Below are 21,481 nucleotides of genomic sequence, written 5' to 3'. Positions count from 1 at the left end.
GCTGCTAGAAAATCTCACTAGGCACATCTTCATTTCAAGTGTTCGTGCACTATAAACAGTTTTGCGGGGAACTAACAACTGCTAGCACTAGCCAAGTTAAATCAGAAAACAAGCCCCAACTTCCTGCACCACGGGGCTAGGTCTGCGTTTTGTTCCACCACCGAGGCTGTACCATGCCCACAGCTACCTAGCACCCTGCACACACGGGCACCTTGTTCCAGCTGGAGCCCGCAGACAGGCTGAGAACTGCTGCAGTGCTCGTGGGGACGCCTACACATGCGAGCTGGCTTGTCAAAACACACTGCCACAGAGAGAAACGCGTCACTTGCCTCTTTGAGAAGGCTCCTCCTCCAGGAGCTGTGGTTTCCTCCTTCTGAGAGGTACTGTAAATTGAACCGATTGGCGTTGGACTTTTGCACACAGGGCTCTTCCTCGTCGGGCTCAAGCCTGCCGAGCCATGGTCAAACGGACTCTGGTGAGAGCCCGCCTGAAAGGAGGTGCTGCTTTGCAAAGAAGAGCTCAGCTGCGACGGGTTGGAAAGCGGAGGGCTCGACTTCTGCAACGGACTCGGCCGAGGAGAACGACGCCTCACCACAACCGACTGGAGAGGGCTTTTTAACGCAGGACTGCGTTCCCTCGGGCTAAGCTCAGGCGCGGCAGCTCGTGACGCCGAACCTGTCCCATAGGTGCTCATATCTTGCCATGGTTTTGATCCCTCAGATGCCTTGACGTCTTGAGCCGCCGCTCCCGAAAACGGCTGCTCCTTAGAATCATCCCCTTGATTATCTCCTGCAGCCTGAGATGCTCGGGCATCCTTGGAAGATGACTTCTTCTCCTTTCCAGACTTACGCTTGGAAGACTCAACTCGGCTATGATTTGAGGAAGACCGAGAAGAGGAAGACCTCCTTGACCGATCAGAAGATGACTTATCGGAATTTCTAGAATGACTTCTGGACCTTGGTGAAGGAGACCTCCTCTTGGGTGAACGAGAGCGTGACCTCCCTCTACGAGGGCTATACGCTTGGCGGTAATTTTGCCAGTTAGACCTGTAATTGCCATATCCTCCTCGGTTATACTGGCCCCATGGATAAAACCCTCGGTTTCGGCCACGAAAATAATACGGTCTCCTGTATCCTCTGTTATGACCTCTGAAATCACGGTTCTGATAGACTCTTGGATGGTTCCTTTCTCTGTTATGAGATGGAGAATATGATCTTGAACGAGACCTAGAACTGATAAAAAGGAAAAAAAGTATTTTAAAGTTTATTCTTAACTTTTTATTTGAAGCCTTATCTTCCCTCTCCCATGTCCCTCAGTTCTCAAATACTTTTGAAATTGATGATCAAGATGAAATCCCACTTCTGTGCCAGGTAAGTTAAACAAATTGCAACACCTCAGCACGAGGAGAGCAGGAGGGGCGCAAGATGGCACACTGCTCTGTAGGTCAAGTTTCAAAAGGTGAGCCAGTTGCCACAATTTGGAAGCTGGAACTCCAAACGAGCAGGACTGCAGAGGGAGGCAGCCACTCTCCAGCCCAATGCCACGAGATGGCGCCGTCCAGCACTGCCTCCGCTCACAGAATGAAAGCGCCGGCTGTTCGTATAAAGAACAGAACTGAATCCAAGACAAGCAAAAACCCTGTGAGATGACTGATTGAAAGGACAAAACGTTAAGGGATAATTGTTTCAACAGTCTCTCCCGTTAAAATGTTGGAACTGCTGCTGTGTAACTGCTCAGAAGCCGCAGTGTAGCTCAGGTTTAAGTGCCAACTTTAGAGCAAGTATTTCCCAGCTGTTGGAAAAACACAAAACTCTGTTTAATGTCTGAGATTTTAGCAAATTGTGCTTTTAAAGTAGAGAAAGTGTCCAAACTAGTAGAATTAAATAAGAAATACTTTTCAAAATGAAATTTAAGTAGGTAATATTTGTTCAAACTGTTTCCACACTCCCTTCCTATGTTAAGAGACCCATACAGACCCTATAAAACACACTCCAGTAGACACGTATGTCTACTACAGAGCAGCAATACACAACTCTCTGCTGCCCCCTCTCTGTTCACATCCCAAACCACCATGCACAAGGCAACGCAAAGCTGCCATTAGAAGTCCCAAAACATTGAAGTACGTGCAGGCAGTAAGAAATGTATTTTATTTCTATTTTTTCCACCTATCAAATACATTACAGTCATTGCTATCAAACAAATTAATGATAATTTAAGCACCGGCTTCATCTTTTACCTCAAACAACCAGAAAGCCTATGCAACTTACCTGAGACACCTCCTCATTCAAATCATAACGATAGGGAGGAAAAGCACAGAAACAGACAGCAAGAACAATTTATACGGAATCCTAGTCACAAGCACTGAGAACACTCCCGTTTTCAGAAAATTGCTGCATTTGTTATTAATTACCAGCCAGGGACCTGTTGTATGCTGTTTCCAAAATCTATTCTATCATTTCAGAGAGGTTTACAGCAAGAAACTTTCATTCCAAAAGCTGCAGAGACTATTTACAAGAAATCCCTTTAAAAAATACAGTAAGTTCTACGCAAAATAAATGCCACCAGTAATGATAATTCTCCCAACTTTGCTACCCCCTGTAGCTAAGCAGCTAACACTCTGCTCCAGCTCTAAAGCACGCACCATTTTGCAATAGTTAAAAATGAAAAAGTCATCAAGAAAGCAAGAAACAGTAGGCAGACTCCGACAGAGCAATGCAACTTAGAGAAAACAGTAAGCTTCCAGAAGAAAGAGTAAAATACTTTTCACGATGTATGCTCAGGTACAGAGTAAGAGATTTTTGTGCCACGACACCATGTTAGACCTACCTCAGAGAATATCCTAATGCCATACAAGATGACTTGCCTGTACTAAGCCCCTCCATATTGATTCTTTTCCAAAAAAAAAGTTATTTACAAAGCAGAAGCAGACTCAGCAGCAGCACAGAGGAAACAATCATGTTTGTACAGGGTGCCTTTGTTTTCAGCTGTCAAAGTTCCTTCACAGCAAGGCAGATAATCCCAAATGACAACGTATTTTCCAGCATTCCAGCTTCCTTCTGCAAAGAACTTGGTTCGACTGAAGTCTCCGCCTCTAACTTAGTTTTGTCATGTCCTCCTCTCTCCAACTGGATGTTTATTATGGCCTCTGTATTTTAAAAATCTCTTTAATTGTTAACAGTTGCATGTGTTTACAGACTAATGATTTTCAGAATAAGTGTTATTCATTCGAGATCACTGAAAAAGCAGCTGAACATCATTATACCCAGTCCAACTAGAATGTCTTTGCCAGATACAGCTAAATGCTCAGCTAAAAGAAAAGGAAAAAAGCAGATATCCCGATAGCCAGGGAAGGAACGAGCCTTTAACTGGCCAGATCAGAATCAATTCAGGGAAGTAAGAACAACAATTACTATGCACATTAGTGATATCTCAAAGTTAACTGCAGTGAAATTAACTTCTACTTTGTCCAACCAGAACTAGAATTTTGTTTTTACTGACTCCTGTACATTGACAGGAGGGGCAGGGAAATAGCAACACAAAAATTGCCCCTACCTTTCACAGCAGTGTCTGTTAATTGACATTAAGACTCGCCTGGATTCATTTTCAAGAGAGAAAGCATGCAACATCTGCAAAGGCCCCTCAAGCCTGGGATCAATTACATTAAAAGCTTAAAAAAGCCCAAGATGTTTAACAAAACAAAGGAGCATGCTTTGCTACAAACCTTTCCAACTCTCCTTCCCTGCTCTATGGAACCCACACTCAAACTCTCTCGCTCAGAGGAGTAACGCCCGTCTGATCAACAGCATTTCAAATCTGCTAAAATTATTCTGTGTACACAGGTTGTCAGTCATGATGAAATGCCAAGTTTTTTTGTACTTTGCCCTGATTTGGCAATTTCAAAACATCATCATTAACCACGGCCACCCTTTAATACAGGAAACTAGAAATTCACAGAGATTGCGTGTGGTTAGACTATTGTGCTTTTCCTAATGCTAACACGTTACATGTAGCAGTAATTAAGAACTGCAGAAGAACACAGAAAAACACCTTTTGGCATGGGCTTCTATCAATATCTTTTAGGAAGAGGGAAAGTACAGACGTCTTCTCTTACAGCCTGGCGTAAAATGGCTGCACCAACTTCACTGCAGACTGCATCCCTGACAAAATTAGCTATGCTAACAAATCCACTTTCTGATGTAACTGTGCTGTACCTGCTAGCACTCTTATTAGGGGAAGGAGATCTAAAAAGAAAAGTAAAATTGCTGTTCACCAAAGACTTGCTACAGGGACCAGATTACGAGTTCAAGCGACTTGGCAATGCTAAGAACTAGTCCAAATTTCTTGTCCTAGTCCACTGAAAATACTTCAAAGCAGTACAGGTTGGCAGGAAACAACCTAAGACACAGGACATTATCTGTCCTCAGAATCTAATCAAAGGCTTTATATAGAAAAGGACTAAGTGACAAACCACCTGAACAGGACGGAGGAAAAAACACAGCCACACCCACAGACTTCAGAGCTGCACACACTTACCTAAGCCTGCGTTTTCTTGACCGTGAGACAGAACGAGAACGCGAGCGAGATTTGGAGAAGGAACGTGAGCGAGATCTTGATCCGGATCTTGAACGAGAAGAACGGGATCCAGACTTTGATTTGTTGGTTTTAGACATCTTTGCAAGCACCTGTCAGTTACACCTAAAGGAAACAGCGAAATAATCTTTGAAAAATGAAGTCACATTGTAGACCTGAAAGAACAGGCAACATCTGGCAGTCTGAAGAAATAAAATAAAGCTTATCTGCCAACCTCTCTCATCCCCCAGACTCTCCTGTAATTTTTGGAAGGAATCACAAACAAAAACAATAATCCAAGATAAATTAATAACCCTGTTTCCACAGATCTGTCTAGCTATGAACACTCAGGTTAAATCCAAGACGTGTCCTGTCTGTGCAGTTCACGCAGTTGCTGTGCTCAGTGCATCATCCAGCGGGGAGTTGTAGTGCAGCCAAAATAATTTAATGTCCTTCCAAATATTCGCAGAGTTATTCAAATACTAAAGATAGAAGGTAATACCTTGTAGTATTAAGTGACTCAAAGTAGCTACCGCATAAGAATTATCTGTGTTATTTTCAGGAATGTAACCAGGTACAGGTTCAAGAGTCCCTTAAGAGGTGATTTTAGGGCATACACTCTGACCAGATAGTCCTTTCAGTTACACGACTATCTGATCTGTCAGCTTGTAAGCAAAACTTTGTATCGAGATGCAAGATTTTCTAAAGGACTTTCATCACCTCTTACCTTCAGGGAAAGAAAAACATTCAGGAATATTCAGGACAGAAAAACCCACAATAATTGTTAACATAAAGGGCCGGAGCATACGGTTTACATTTGAAGGTTGGGACAAATCTTGGTAGGATTAAAACTGCTGTGTTTCTTTCAACTGGTCAGATTTTTTTGTCAGGGAGCTTCCGACAGGGGCCTTCACAAACTTTCCCCTGCACGGTACGAACAACCACATTTTGTGACCTCCTTTCCACGAAGGGCTGGGAGCAAACCTAACATACCAGAGTGACAGATCAGAAGAGCTCATGCCATTTCTGTTCTGCACTTGCAGTGCTTTGAAACTGTAGTAATAGCTGACCTATTTAATTTCTGTATCCAGCCACAAACAAAATTCCTTACAACTCAAAAGTTGATCGTGCTGCGAAACACGCTCCAGCTTCAGATTCCCCATTGGTTTCAGTTTAGTTCCGCAGCTGAAATGGAAAAGGCTTTGGCCCCTGGCTTGGAGGAGAGGAAGGGAACTGTGCTCCCTCCCCTCCGGTTACGTTCCCAGGCTCTATTTCCCTTCCTAGAAGCAGGAGGGAGCAGCAGCAGGTGGGAAGGGGAGCCATGCTACTGATAGCTGCTGTCTGGATCCTCAGCTATTCCACACCAGTGGGCAGGGTCAAGATCTGAACTCTGCAATTCCACAGGCAGTGGAGCTGAGAAGAAAACCTGCTCACATTAACCACGTTTCATTTACAAATGTTAAATAAATTGCTTCTGCTGTTAACAGGCCACCAACTTCACCCCACCACCTGAATTACTTCCTTCACGTGAAGGGAAGCAAGACTACTAGATGACCATAGCTTCATCACAGAATGCAATTTTTGCATGAAAAGCAAGTGATGGTTTTGGACAGGTTTCAGCAGGTGCTTCCCTCTTAGCACGTTGCTCTCTAAGCAGACTGAAATCCCATCAGGACACCCAACACCGCGCTGTGGCGTGGCGAGAGCTCTTGCTGTTTCCGTTGGCTTGGATTATACAACAGCGCAAGCACTCGGCGAGTTGTATCACTACCTGAAAACTAACACCAAAAAAATATATATATAATCCCTCACACTTCAAGGAGATCAATGCACTAACCCAACCAACCTCCTCACCATGTAAATCCCAGGTCCAGCACAGAGGAGCAGACAAATTCCTGGCTAGACAGCAGCACTGCTTTCAGCAGCAGGGCAGTTTGATGAGGGTAAGGCAATCGGGAAGCAAAAGAGCTGAGCTACAGTCCAGCGTGCACTGCATGTGGTACCATCACCAAATCATAAACAGAGGTCCCATCAAAACCCTTCATCCCCTTCCTGAAGTTGCTTACTTCTGTGCTGATGAATCAGACCAAGGAACTGATCCAGCAGCAAAACAAATTAAAATTAAAAAAAAAAAAGACATTAGTTCATTAGAAAAACAAAGCACAGAGCGGAGAGAAGTAATGGATTGGCTTTCCAGGAAGCACCACGAAACGTTTATATTTACGTGGCAGACAGGAACATCCTTTCATAAACCTTTGCAGTTTAAATCTCTTCCAAGAAATTACATTAGCAAAAAGTCCCAAAGTTAGGGAAATGTTGCATACGTAATTTGGACAAAGGGGGGAAAATGGTGTAATGACAGGTTTACAGTTCTGCTTGTATATACACATGTACAACAGTAAAATTCTGGTTACTGAAAAAAACCACTTTATCCTGACTTATCATTGAAAGGGGATCTGTAGACAGCTTCATTCATGTTTTGGAACTTTATATATAATGCATGAAAAACGATACTTCAGGAGAAGAAAACTCTCCATAGCTTCCAGATTACAATTTAACATATTTTTGGTTTCTCAGGAAACATCCCCAGGGCTAGCAAGCGATCCTCGTAATTCTGCAGAGCGTGTTTTAGGGTTGGACCGATCGTCATACGTACTTGACCGTGTTTGATTCATTTCTCTGCAGATCCGTCCGACTGCAATCTGAGTCAGGCAAGCAGTCAGAACCAACTCTCACATGAAGCAACCCCCACATGAGCTACATGGAGGCTGCCAGTAACACCGCGAGGAAATCTGATCTCAATTTTAAATCGGTGCACTAAAAGGCGACTTGCTATTATATTTTGTTCTCTTATTTAAGATTTGTCACCTATCCCCCTCTCAAAGACATCATTGGCAGGTCACTAAGACTTCCTATAACGTGAAACATTGTTTTTTTGTTCGTTTCCCTCCAACAGATTTTGCCAGAATCTGTTCCAAATCAGCCTCCACTACGTTATCCCAGCTCCAGGTAGAGGCAGCACGCCTAGAAAAGATTTAAGCATCTTTGTTTTTCCAGGTGCAATGTAATAAATCCAGAGGTGGAATTTTAGGTTCTCTGATCAAACAGAAACTACAACTGCGACTGTATTAATAAAAATATATTACTGAATAAACATAACACATGCTTAACTAAGAGCTGGCTTTTTATTAGTGCCTATTTAGTTCTAGTACGTTATCAGCACTTCAGTTTTAATCACGATACATCCTCCTCTCAAATAACTTAAGGAATCTCAGAATACATATGAGAGCCCCAAAAGATCATTTAGTAAAAATCTATCCAGTGTTTTTAATGTACACCTTCCCATGGCAATCAGGGTTCTCAGAACAGACTGAAATTAGACGGCTTTACTGAACCTAAGCGGCATCTCTCCTGTCACCGGATCCCTGGTGGAGACGCAGTCGTTGGACAGCTGCGATACACACTCTGAAAGCACAAAGGCAAGCTGCTGATACCATGCACGCTACACAACTACAGTCATGGCAAAGCGAGCCCAGTATCTGCCGGAGAGAAACAGCAGCTCCTACGTGCAGTGCAGCTATGGAAAAGAAACCCGAGCTGTCACGGTTTCAGGTATACCACTGCAAAAATCACCCTCGGAGCCTGACAGTTCCCAGTTCAATCTACTACAGGTTCCTGATGCAAAAATAAATAAATAAAATTCCTAGCTTTATCAGAAGCAGCTAGGGAGGCTGAATTTTAGCTGGCAAGCCTTATCACAAGGAAGTAGAACAGCTCTGCAATCCAATCACACTCACTGAATATTGCTGGATTCCACCAGCACGCTGCCTGGCTCTCTGCTACGCGAGCTGCAGCTGCCCTGTCCTCCCCCTCACCCTCCACCCCTTCCCCTCACCCTCCACCCCCCTTCCCAGGCACGGCAGGCAGCAACTGCACTCCATCAATCTCACACCTCCGCCGAGCAGAGCCGCCTGGCAGACCTGGGCACCGAAGTGCCAGCCGTGGTTTGCGCGCCCACTCTTTCAGGATACGCTTTGTGTGATTATTCCGTCCTACAGTGCCGCAGCAAAGTCAGAAGAGAAAAACAAGTAAAGACTTTGCTTCTACTTCTGGCCCTGACAGCAGACTTCTCCGCTTCTGGGTTCAGGCAGATGTAGGGCACTTTACCAGCGTAAGAAAGGAGGGACAGAGCACTGCGACTCGCAACAGCCCGCAGAACAACTCGCCTCACTGACGGCAACATTCCTGACTTGAAGATGCTCGAGGTCAAGCTGGTTTGGACTTCGCCTGAGCCTTAACTGGTATTTAGTATTATTTAACTGGTATTTAGAAAACATCAAGGAATGATAAAAGGGTGGTAATGCCAAAAACATGGTGAAAAGGTCTGTTGCAAAGGAGTCACTACACATTCATTCCTTCAAAGGGATGATAGTTCCAGTGTTAAGTGAAGAGCTGCTGTCATGAGCTCATTAAATTGCCCTTTTCAATACACTTTTGAGAAACCATGACCCCAAAGCAGTCCCTGTGAAAGCTGTGACTGTCTGTGGCTCTGAGATCATGTAAGAATCTGCTCATTTAAGTATGCAGAAGTCCGTAGCCTCTGCTGCCCTAGGAGAGAATAAAATAACACTGTTCAAATCCATGAGATCATTGAAAACTGAAGATCAATAGTAGCTGTGACGGTCCAGAGTTTATGCCGAGTTACTTTAATTATTTAAATGGCTAAAAAGCATCTCAAATCCTAAAGTGAACAAAGAGGCAGGAGGAAAACAAACTGCCAAAAGCTGAGCATCTGTGAAGCAAACACCCTGCAACGCTCGCTCCCCGCATTCTAGAACGGGAGGAAGGCGGCCCTGCTCTGGGAACGAGGAGAGGATTGCAAAGACGAAATCTGCGTTAGCTGAGCACTGAATTGGTATCAACAATTTGCAGCAAAAAGGACTGATGAATTGCAACCGGAAAAAAAAGAGGGGATTCTATTACTAGAATTTTATCCCTTTTTTTTACCTCCTTTTTTAAAATAGAGACATTCAGCTATGTAAACACGACTGATTGAGCACTTCTCTCTGTATCCATTTTAAGGAAATTCCAGTGGACTGACTTGTTTTCACTTTCAGTTGCTCTACACAGCCAAATTACATATATGGTTACCAAACGCTCCGACGACTGCCAAGGCGCTTTGAGGAACAGCACAATGCTGATCACGGGGGCAGCTGCTAGGAAAGAGGGCCATACTTCATCACGGGCTGGTACTTTCCAGAAGTGGGAAGCTTGTTTTTATTTCTAAGATCATGTTACACGTTCTCGTTCTCCCCTTTCACTGTACTAACAAAGCTATACCCATTCCACTAAAGTATTTTAACATCATTCCACAGAAGAAAGTTTGCAGAAAAAAAAAAAAGATTTAATGTTGCCTGTTCTATTAAGGGAGAAAAAAAAATGCACCAGGGGAAATCAACAAGCACTACCACTGCTACAGCAAAGTTCACTCCTATGCATGGTCATTTTTCAGGGAAAGAATGTATGAAAGGCCCATTTATAAATATTTCCTTTTAATTCACTAAATACATCTGTGGAAACAGCAACTTTTCCAAGGTCAGCTAGCCAAAAATCAGTCCAAAGCCAATCAAAAACCTAGCACACTAAACCAGAACATGGAAACAAAACAGAAGAAACAATGGTAATAGGAACAACTGAATAGCATGAAGATGATCTAAATTGCATCCCAAAATCATAAAACTGCTCCCAACTAAATCCTCTGGGGCTTTGATATAATAATGTCAGGGAAAAGCTACATTATAGAAGGAGATTACAAAACTATCCCACGAACTGTGTAATTTCAGGATGGCTTTCTATTAAATGACAGCCCTGAGGTTCAAGAACAAGCTACACTTCAACATAATACCAGCTCTAAGTTAATGTTATCAAGCCTGAATTCAATACGAGTTGAAATATTTTAATAGGCCAGTACCATTAGAATTTAGTTCTCACCACGGCTCCTCCTGGTTGTGTCTCTTCTGAGATAAATCATTTTCCAAGAAAAAGTACGTGGTTAGAGCTGACCTGACAAAGCACAGCAGAAGTGGCTTGCAGCCCACAATTACAGCTATGTTACATTGCACAAAGAGCTAAATACCGTCCAAAAACTTAACACACTATTTTTTTTATTATTTTTTTAAATAGTTCCCCTAAATACCAACAGTAAATACCAACATCTACAGTCATGCAATTACAGAGGTGCAGAAAGGGAGAACTGCTCCCTCCAACCTTGGGCTAGCTTGACAACTGTTTTAAGAGTAGACATGATCCACTTTAAGTCACAATTTTAAAGCTGAGCCTCTTTAACTAACAAGAGGTGTAAGTCCTCAGAAGGTCCCAAAATAGACCTTAAAAGTATCACTTGCTTTAAGCTCTTTAAGAGTCTTTACAGTTTACTTTGATCCGCAGCACTTACTAGCCAAACACTAGCATGGTACATGCGGTACATGTGCCAAAAGCTCCCTTGCCTTAGAAGTTATTTTTAACCTTTGCCAATTTTCAAAAGGATGATTAATTCCTAACATGAGGTAATTACTACTAGAATAGAAACCAAGTTTCTATGCTCAATCGGGAACCAAGAGGTTAAACAAACCAAGCATTGGAGTCACTTCATCTCCCCTATGTTAACACTGCAGTTGTAAACATACTATGGCACACGTTTAGTCCTTCTAAGAATTAATGATTTACTTACTGAAATAAAATATGTTCAGCTCCTAAACAAAAAAAATTGTTCTGAAAGAATCTATTCTTATAAAACCTGCTAAGAATTACCCTGATGTTACAGAGACACCTGTAAATGAAGCAAAGCTGACCAGCGAAGGCAGCAGGGGCTGCTCACTTACCTTACACCTTTTAGGTTTTTCCACTGAGCGTGACGCTGTGCCCCCAAAGCCATGCACACAGCCTCATTCAGCTCACAGGGGGATGCAGCTTTGCAAAGCATCAGAAGATAAAGCGTGCCTGGTCCTGAGAGGGGACTACAGCAGAAGCGTTTACACAGTGCTATGGAGACTCCTCATTAGCAACCTGCTCCAACAGCGCTCAAATTTCCTCCCTGCTCCCAGCTCCCGAGTTGCCTTCCCGTGGCACCGACTCCACCTCTACCTTTAAAGGGACACGATTGCTCCTGCTGACACGCAGAGGGTTTCCAGATGGAGAACCAGCAGCCTGGAATCCTCTGACAAAATTTCTTAAAGTTTGGCGGCTATTTCAAGAATTAAAGTTTGCCTTCTCCATTTCTAAATCTTTGCTGCAACCCATCATAACGCTCAAAGAGAGGAAAATTGGAATAGAGAACGCTCCTACCAAGCCACTTCAATGGACTTTGCCCGAAGACAAGCTTTTGTCATGAAACGGTGTCAGAGATGTTAATGTTTTACCAGTTTTATGTCTTCTGACAGAATTCAAAACGAGCGCTCAACTCTGCTCCAAGCAATGGAAAAAACACACTGTCAAGTCTACTGCTGCTAGCCACCTCCACTGCCTACCTAGGCTTCAGAATCGGATTATTCAGAACAGTTAAGTAGAAATTTTATGCTGCTTTTCAAGTGGCCACCGACTGAAACCAGTGCAATGCTTCAGCCAAAAAAAAAATTTAACCAATAAAGTTTAACATGCTGCACACCCAGAATATAGGGGATATCGGGAGGTATATTCCAGAACAAGCAGTTTTACCACCTTTGAACATTTTATTTTCTATCGCATGCCTACCTGCTCAAGCAGATTCACACCTTGCACCCTTCAACAGTCAGTTTTTACTGTCTCAGCTTCGTAAGTTATGAAATCAGGAAACAAACCTGAAACGAGAAGAAAAGGCACTGAAGCACTTTTTATTTACATTCTTTTACTTACTGCTGTCAGTGATCAAAAGCAGTCTAGCTTCCGTAAGCTGACATTCAAATCTGTACCCAGAACGCTCACCGTTATCTTAAACATTTTAACAGAGCAGATGTAGTTGCAGAAGTTCACTGCCCATTTCACCACGAATTCTTTCACGGACTGTTTTGAAGAACATTGTTTCTAGACTCAAGCTTTCCAAATTCTACGTCTACTTCCTCCTCCTTTCTTCTGCCTGCCCCGCTCCTCATCCCATCCCCTCTTACATACATGCTAAGTTTTCATTCCATCTGCACAGCAGTACTGAAGCAGTTTCTCTCAGCTCGTTTGTACGGTCTTACTGGAGTCGGGACTCAGTATTTTCCCATGTCATTAAAGAGGACCCAGAAGCCAAAAGAAATAATTGCTTTCCTGACAAATTCATCCATCAGCATAGCACTGTCTTCAAAGGGTGCCACTAGTCCCTGTGAGCTGTCAGAGCTTTGACAGGTCAATAATTATATTTCAGTATTCCTCCGTGCACTGCTAGGGGGGTGTAAATTTTTTAAGGAGAAAACAACAGTAAACAGATCCTCATAAATGACTCCGTGCTATTAAACCCCTGAGCTACCAGCAGGAATGTCATTTGCTCTGTGTTCAACCACAAAATAAACCTGTTCAAAGATATACTTACAAAGATACACCATTCTGTTTATTTCCCTGAACAACAAAAGGTTTCAAAGGCTACCTGAAGATTACTCTTGCTCTGAAACAGCAACCAACTCCTACTCTCATCCAAGAGGGAAGGTCGTATTCCAAGGCTTAGTGTCTTCTACACCACGTTTACCAACTTTGGGGGAACAAAATGAAAACATATCACTGACTTTTTAATGCTGTTGTGTTTGTCTTTAGGGTTAAAGAGAAAAAGCTTGCTTTCTGGGGAAAGGCCTCTAACATTCGGCCTTTTGCAGGGGATATTGGAAAAATTGGCTATAACCATTCTTTCTTGCTTTGTGATGAAAACACTTCATGTTTTCTGTTTTCATGTTTATTCCCCAAACAACATTACCACAAACTCCCGTTACGATACGCTGCGGATATTTGTCATCCAACTAAAGATTGGGCTGAATTATCTTCCGTAGAAGAATACGGTTTTCATCTTAGAGCACTACTACAATAAAAAAGAGAACCAAGACAACACACAACAACTAGGAGCTAACCTTTCTTCCAGATATGGAAAGAAAGGTAGGAAACGTGCTCAACGCTCGCTGCTCAAGCAGAAACCATAGCCCAGGAGTTTCATATCCCAGAACACTATAAAGAACATTTCTATATGCCAAGATGTGGGTCAAACGAAGAACATTTCTTGTTTTCACAATGCCTTTTTCCAGGAATTTGTTTCCTATTTCCAACTGGCCTGTGCTACTTTAATTACTGTCTTTTTCCATCCTCCACTCCTTCTTTGAAGTCTTTCAAGCAGCACTCATTATTATTTCAGACCTCTCGCAGATGTTAGAACAGAGCAGAACCACCAGAGCCCTGCACAGAGCGGTCATTTAGCAGGGTTACAGCTGAAATCTCTCCATCCTTGGCATGCCATTAGGGACTGCTAACACCACACGTTACCCCAGCCTGCCAGCGAAGAGGAAAACACAGCAGGTATGTCCCTGGAAGACGCGCTTAAGTGTGTTACAGACAAAGTAGAAACACTTGGAAGATGTGGTAACAAGTGAAATGGTTTATGTACATACCTTAGAAAGGAGCACACCACTGCAAAATTTGTTACTGCAGTTTCAGTTCATTACACAGTATTTACAAAACATTAAGTTGCAAATATTGAATATTTTGTAAGAGCTTTTGTATAAAGTCCTATAGAACTGCTGTAGGAAAACACAAATCTACTTGCTCCCTTCTGGCAAGCATTTAATGAAAAAAAATAGTTTATTTTGCTGTAAGACCCAACACAAATGAGACTACCTCATTAGTGAAAACATTCCTGCCTCGGCATCTTGTCATCCACTAGCACAAATGTTCAGTTCGGGAAGAAACAGCTGAACTGCTGCTTGATTTGCTCATAATAGCCTCCATTATCAGTGAATAATTAAAAAAAAAATCTTTCAGCCAAGTCTACAATTCATAATCCTGAGCTCCAAGACACAAATGAGATTAGTTAATTCAACACAAAACAACAAAAAAATCCTACAAAACATCTCACACAGTCTACTTTGCAGAAAACAGCAATCCTCCAGAAATACCCTTATGAAAACACTCACAGAACCACCTAGTAAGTTAGTTTCATTTTCTACAAAAGCAAGCTTTTTACCATTTGGATCAGACATTTGAGAGGCGTTCCTCCATTTAAACTGCAGTAGCCTTTGTCCCAGCCAAAAAGCTCCCTCTTTGCAAGTTTAAAATCCCAGAAGGTAAAAATTACGGATTGCTCACGGACCCTATTTCCCAATCTGCACTCTGGGAAGATAGCAGGACTGGAAAATGTTGAAATGAACAGAAAAGTCAGCCCTGTGTTCTTTTTGAAGTGAAAACAATAAATCAGCTGTTTGTGAAGTTAAACAATAGCAATTACTGAAATCCACGCCTAACAGAGGCAGAAAATCTGACCAAGCAATTAAAAACGCAGTCCTATACATGATCTTGTAATTTACAGCCCTGAGAACACACAGAAGTGGTGATTTTTGATCTACCCCACAGGGAAGCTGAAGAGGTAAGCGGCATCTGTGGATGTCAGGAGAGTTGGCCAAGAGCAGTGCTGTAAGGACTACCAAATGTTAGTTAACATACAGTGACACAAGTTAGGAAACTCAAAGATGCGTTGAATAAAACTCAACAACCGCCAGCGTCTCTTCAAACGCATTTCAGCACGGTCTCATTTCAATTTAATGCCTGGCTGCAGAATGCGAGCTGCACTGTCCGATACCAAATCGCGCTCTGAACACCGAATGATACCAACAAGAACAAACTGGTTAAATAAGCGAACATGAGCTGCTGGGCTAATGTAAAAACCACACCGAAAATAAATTTGTAATAAATTCGGTGCTCAGCACTTCCCCTTGCACTCAGACTCCCTACTCGCAGTAAAAGCACCCTAATGCCCGTGTCAAATCAGAGCAACGTCGTTTATTAGACACGTATCTGGCAAAGAATGAGTTTTTATTTTCTTCGGCAAGTGCTCCAAAGGGTTATTTTTCATCCCGTGTATTAATTCGCCGCAGTCCCCGCAGCACTTGGCTCTTGCACCTGTCGAGGCTGCTCACAGCTGAGGGGCAGCTCGCACAGCAGCACGCGGCCACAACACCCCAAAACCCCCAAAAACTAGTGAGAGGACACGTGGCACCTCCAATTCCCGTGGATCCTCCAGCCCGAGCAGATGAAAGTTTGCCTGGACTGCAGAAAGCCACTCCAGCAGCAGCAGCACTGGCTTCGCAGCCCACTTGGGACAGGAGGATTTATCTGGCGCTCCCTTCTAACCAGCCATTAACCACGGTCACCCCCCTCCGTGGAAATCAGCGTTAATACTCGGTGTCAGCCGTGTTTTATTGCTGAACCAAAACCACATTGCTCTTAACGATGAAATCTGAGCTAAAAATCGCAGTCCTAATCTCAGTGCAAGAAACCAGATCTGGAAGTTTTATCAAAGAGCAAATAAAACATGACCACAGCAGTTCTGGCTACCAAGGTGCCTAGAGTAGGTTAAAAGATGAAAATAATATTCCTAAATGAGTCATGTTTGACAAATATCAATATATTGAAGCAAATTATCTCCTGTTCTCAAAGAGCCGTCCAAAAGCACGACAGATTAACCTTGCTACGCTACACCTGCTCACCAGCAAGCTGGGCACTGAAGTTGCACAAGTTTCTTAAAAAAAGAACTTAAAAGTGAAAAAAGTTGCAGGTATCTGGACATCAGAGCACACAAGAAGTGCCGGGGTAACACACAGAGTACAGAAGGCACACTCTGACTTCACTAGCTCAGGTATCAAAGTCTAATAACCTCCCTTTCTACTCGATTCTTCCTCGTCCAGCCAAGGCTTGGTCTTGCAGCAAACATTAAGCAGGCCCTCGACATCAACAGAACGCTCAGGGGACAGGAGAACGAGCCACCTGCACGGCTCCCACTGCCGCCCCGGCGGACTGCAAATTAAAACGCCATTTCTAATCACGCAGTTAAAGTTTCATTAAGGTAACGAGCAGAAGAGCGATTCCTCTTCCTACAGCAAGTATCCAGGGTATGTTTTCAGGAGATGAATGTCAGAAGTCAAACTCAAGCCTGCAAGTACACCTACCAACCTCCCCAGCGAAAATTTTCCTGGACAACACTGCTAAAACGAAAAACAAAACAACTCAAAACAGTGTGTTCTACTTCAATACATGCCAAACACGCTTCGGGGGAAAAAAGTTCCGATTATTCTGCCATGGCAAGCGAAGCCTCAGTTTGTCAATAGCTGTTCCAATTTCTCTCCACTCTATCTGCTTTCAAAATTAAGATTTTCCTTAAAGTATGCCTGGGCTTTCAGACAATTAAACTAATATTTTAAAAAGCTTGGCATTAAGTTTCAGCGTTGCTTTCAGATAATTAAAAGCAGATTCTATAGAATGGCTGGAAGATTATTTACAGGTTCTTCCAGAAAGGACAGATTCTGCAGATTGCTGTGCTGAACAATCCCGTTCCAAATAATCTGACCAGCTGTAAACTGACTGGTGACTAATTCTGACATTAGTTACTTGGCTAAGAACTGTTTTAGGCATCCTTGAGCTTGAAGTCTTCTGTTTTTATTCAGATTGTTTAGTGACATGGAGCTCAATGCAAACATATCCAAGAAAAAGCTGATTAGAAATCAGCATGCATGTTTTTGTAACAGAAGTCAGGCAGCTGGATTTCCTGTTAAACACGGGAAAAAAAATCTATAGTAAAAAGGGAAAAACCTTTCAACAGCTTTCTTCTCCCAGACCTACACAACCCAGGAACAGAAGAGCAGACAAGCAGAAAATTCAGATCTTACTCAAAACTAACTGCTTCCTCACAGAGCAGCCCTACTATTTTGAGTGGTACTTGGATGTGAACTGAACCCTCGTCAAAACTGTTGGGGGCCTACGAATCCTTGTGACTGTAGTTTTAGAACCCCCAAGAGCAAGAGAAGCAAGAAATGCTCCAACTTATTTTACATATGAAAACTATTCACAAATGAGTTAACCAAAAGAATTCGGAGCCATGAATAATTGAAGTTATTGTGCTACTCCCCGTGCAGCAACGGAGGAATAAACCGTGACCTCCAGCGAAGCTTTCAGCTCGCTCTCGTCCCCGCAGTCTGGAACCCAGCACACCACATACGCTAATATTTCCTTCGTTACAGTGACCACAGGGCGCTTTAAACAGTTTGGAAGTCATGCTCCCAAAGAAACAGTAAGTACTGGTAAGAACAATTGAATTTGGGGTACCTTCTGAAACACACAGCCCCCAAACTGGGTCTGTACTGAGGGATTAACACTCTTCACACATTTAACCTAAGAGAACGTGGGCTCTGGCAATTTTCAGTTATAAGCTGCAAAAAACAAACCCATTCACGTATTTATTATCAAGCCAACACTGGACATTACCTACCTCAACCTGAGTCTTGTCACCTTAGGGAAAAAACACGGAAAAGGATGTCCGTGACTTGGTGTTACGTACCTCGAATAGGTCTCCCATCAATGGTGTTTCTGAACGTTGCTTTATGAGAAGCGGTTGAGCTCTCACCTAAGGAGAAAAGGAAAAACCAAATTTAAACCAACCGAGACACGACAAGCACAGCACTGGGTTCTGAGTTTACCTGTCCGTCCCAACACTGTTTCCCAGTAGAAAAGGCCACCCAAAGATGCCCACTGCAAGCAGACAGTGACTACGCAGACCCTGAACTCAGGGAACTGATCTCATCCACAGCCCTAAAGGAGCAATTAACTGCAATAACTCACAGGGCCCAAAATAATCAGGTACCAGCCCCCGATGATATCACACGCACGATCCTCTGTTAAGGCACAGGTTAGCACTGTTAACACCGAACCTCGCCTCTTAAGACCAGGATTTCAGCTTGACGCCCCCACCCCACTCCCCAAGCCATCGTTATTTGTACTCTCAGAGCAGAGAAACTTCTGGGGTTACTTGCCCAGCTTTCATTTCTTCCTTGCACTCAACCAAAGGTAAAAACGAAACGCCAACAGCGATGGGGAGGACATGTGCTGGCTGGCCACACAAGCTACAGCACCCGCACTTCACAGACGGAGTTTCTTCTTTCTTACTCCCCCCCCCCCGCAGCTACCCTACACTGCATCAGGACAGGCTAAAAATGGCCGGGTGACGAATGTGGAGATGAAACGGCGAGCGGCCCCACTTGCTCTCGTGTCAAGGAGCAGAAGCTGTGAGCTGGGCTTTGCAGAGAGGCTTCGTCCTCGCACGGGTACAGCGGGGGAGAAAGGCACCGAGCATTTTCCTGCGAGACGGGACGGGAGGGCGCTGGCAGAAAGCTGGTCCCGGGTAGGGAACTGCGCCCCCGGGGCCCTGCGCCCCAGACCGGCTGTTGTCTGCGTATTATTTTTTTTATTTTTCGGTGTCGTTATTTTTTTTAGGGATGCGACAGCTTCCGGTTACCATGGAGGGGGAGGGCACAAACACAGCGCTCAGCTGGCGCGGAACGCAGTCCCATGCCTCGCCTATTCATAGCTCTGACACGATGACGCTAAATTAAGCAGAACTCCTCGCTGTCTCGGACCTAACGGCGGTGACCGCCGCTGTCAGCCAGCCCCTGAGGAGGGAGGGGGATTTCCCTCGGGGCAGGAGAGGCTCCGGAGTCACAAACCCAGCTTGCCACCCACAAAATGGCACCCCCTCGATCCCAGTCCCCGCTTCGGGGTGACTCCAGCACCAAGAGGGAGGAGGAGGTGAGCCCTGGTGCTGAACCTGTTCCCCTCATTCGGGGACCCACGATGGAAATTCACGACCCCCTTTCAAGCCCCACTCCTGAGCCGGCTGAGCCTTTTTGCTGACCTACCGACCCCAAAGCTGAACGGGGCCAGCTGGAAGCAGGCAGAGGAAGGGCTGAACCAGCACAACCCCGGCGCCTACCACCCCCTGCTGACAGAGCCTTGCAGAATCGCCTTACCGCAGCTCCCTGGGAGCCACCAGCTCTGCTCTTCGCGCTCTCGCTCTGCCCGTGCCCTCAGCTGCGTGGATAAATAAATAAATGCACGGCTCCAGCTCCATCACACCGCGCAGCTCCCCGGGCCGTGGTAATTCAGAGGAAACCACGACCCCCAAACTTAGGGCATTGTCCTGGCACACCGAGCGGTTCACGGCTCCACGTGCAAACTTTTCCAGGTGTGGAAAGAAGTCCAGGGGCTATGTAGCTGCTGAACCAATTAACAAGTTGTGACACGGCCAACTGCCTTTTTGCAAACACAAAGCCAAGTGGGCTAAAAACCAAGCTGCTGGCAAACCTGCGCTGTTCTTTTAGGGTGAGGGTGGTGAAACTACAAAGGGAACGCCGCTGCTGCACAACCAAAGCATCCCCGGGCATAACCAGTGCAGCTCAGCACTTCCTAGGCCTCCACGAGCAAGGGTTTCTGTTACAGTGGACTGGGGGAGCAGGTTAAAAATAAATAAATAAATAAGAAATCTGCTGCCTTGTGTGAATGAGCACCCATTTTATATCCTGTTTCAAGCACTTCATGCTTTGGTTTTTTGATGGCACCAAGCATACCTGGAGGTGCTGGCCAAGCATGCCAACCTCTACCAACCTCTAACATAGCCAGCGAGCTCAACACAGGCCTGGCTGGAGCCAAATGACTAATTATTTGCTTAAGTAGAGTTTACAAAGCTTCCTGGCCTAAATAAGCTGCAGAAACCAGCAGACAGCTAAATTACATTATCATGACCCCGAGTGCAGAGCGCCCATTAAATTTATAACACAGAGGCTTTAGTCCAAGCAGAATTGGAAGAGTTAATGGCAGGGGGCACGGCTGCGCCGACATCTCAGCCCTCGGCAGAACCTCTGTGAGGAGGGCTTGCTGAAGGACTGAGGAGAACAACAGATTAGTTCTGTGCACAAATAAAGAGTCTGTAAACATGGAGTTAAGGATGAAGGGAGCAGGAAGGCATTACGGTGTAACAAACAGGCACAACTTGTGCGAAGAGAGTGGCAGGGCTCGGACTGCACAGAGCACACACCTGCCCCTGTCAGCTCCACACGTCCCGCACAGCCAGATTCACTCCAGGGCACTCACAGCAAGCAAAAGATACCAGGAGGAAAGCGTCACAGATGCCTTCTTGTCACAGCCGGGGTGTTTCTTTACTGTAAGCATCGAAACATTGCCCCTTTTTTGTTCCTGGATGGAAAAGGGTGCCAGCTCAAACGCCCGTGGGTTCCCCCGTGCAGCTGGAAGCGCTGCCCTGCCCTTCTCCCTTCTTCCCCCAAGCAGGAGCCCCAGCCAAAGGAGAACGGCGCTGCACTTTGAGAAGATGTCTCAGGACGGCAAGGCCTACCTGCCCGAGTCCTGCCTCCGCAGCACCGCTTGTAACCGACACGGGTAACTTCCTAAGGGCTTCGGGGGTCACTCCCGAAATCTGCTTGTCATACGCGTCCCTCCCTGTCCCTACTTTAGGAGCAACGAGTTCACAGCAGGGAGGATGCGAAACAAAACCACGCAGCAGAATCCAAAGGAAATTTAGATGCAAGCACAAGGCCCTCGGCTCTGCAAGGGATCCTACGTCACAGGAACGTGCATTTTAGACAGCTTTCCACAATAACTGCCCGATTTTATCCTCTTAGCTGCCGTCAGGTTGTGTAACTGGTAATGCAGTTCACGGAGTCAGCCATTTCCTCGCTGGGCTAAGCACCTGCAAAGTGCCAGGGCAAGCAGACCCAACTATTACATTCCTAAAAAGAACACCCGGGTATGTCTAAGTAACTATTTTCCTGTCTCCACAACACACTCCCGTAAAGGCAATTTGCAAGGCTAAGCTTCAAAAGCCAGCTGCTGAAAAACGTTTAAATGATGAGGCTCAGGTTAT

At 44.6% G+C, this 21,481-nt stretch overlaps 1 protein-coding gene across 7 annotated transcripts in view; it reads right to left on the bottom strand.

The window, feature by feature from the left end:
- Window positions 1–21,481, bottom strand: part of THRAP3 (thyroid hormone receptor associated protein 3) — a 34,176-nt gene that overhangs the window by 11,042 nt on the left and 1,653 nt on the right. For 3 of the 7 annotated variants that reach the window (XR_013941856.1, XM_080567367.1, XM_080567364.1), the window contains exons 2-5: window positions 18,110–18,175; window positions 12,319–12,404; window positions 4,534–4,695; window positions 330–1,232 (exon numbers count right to left, since the gene is read on the bottom strand). Coding sequence is in view for 5 of the 7 variants with exons in the window: in XM_080567367.1 (XP_080423493.1) it covers window positions 330–1,232; window positions 4,534–4,670 (1,040 nt within the window). In the remaining 2 variants the exon portion in view is untranslated. Of the gene's footprint in view, window positions 1–329; window positions 1,233–4,533; window positions 4,696–11,450; window positions 12,012–12,318; window positions 12,405–18,109; window positions 18,176–21,481 lie in introns of those variants that run through there. The other 4 variants (XR_013941857.1, XM_080567368.1, XM_080567365.1 and 1 more) reach the window with 2 other exon arrangements.

Source organism: Anser brachyrhynchus (genome assembly GCF_964034855.1).
Source record: "Anser brachyrhynchus genome assembly, chromosome: 24".
Classification (NCBI taxonomy): domain Eukaryota; kingdom Metazoa; phylum Chordata; class Aves; order Anseriformes; family Anatidae; genus Anser; species Anser brachyrhynchus.
The sequence above is the reverse complement of the archived record's forward strand: the minus strand, read 5'-3'. Positions and strand labels throughout refer to the sequence as shown.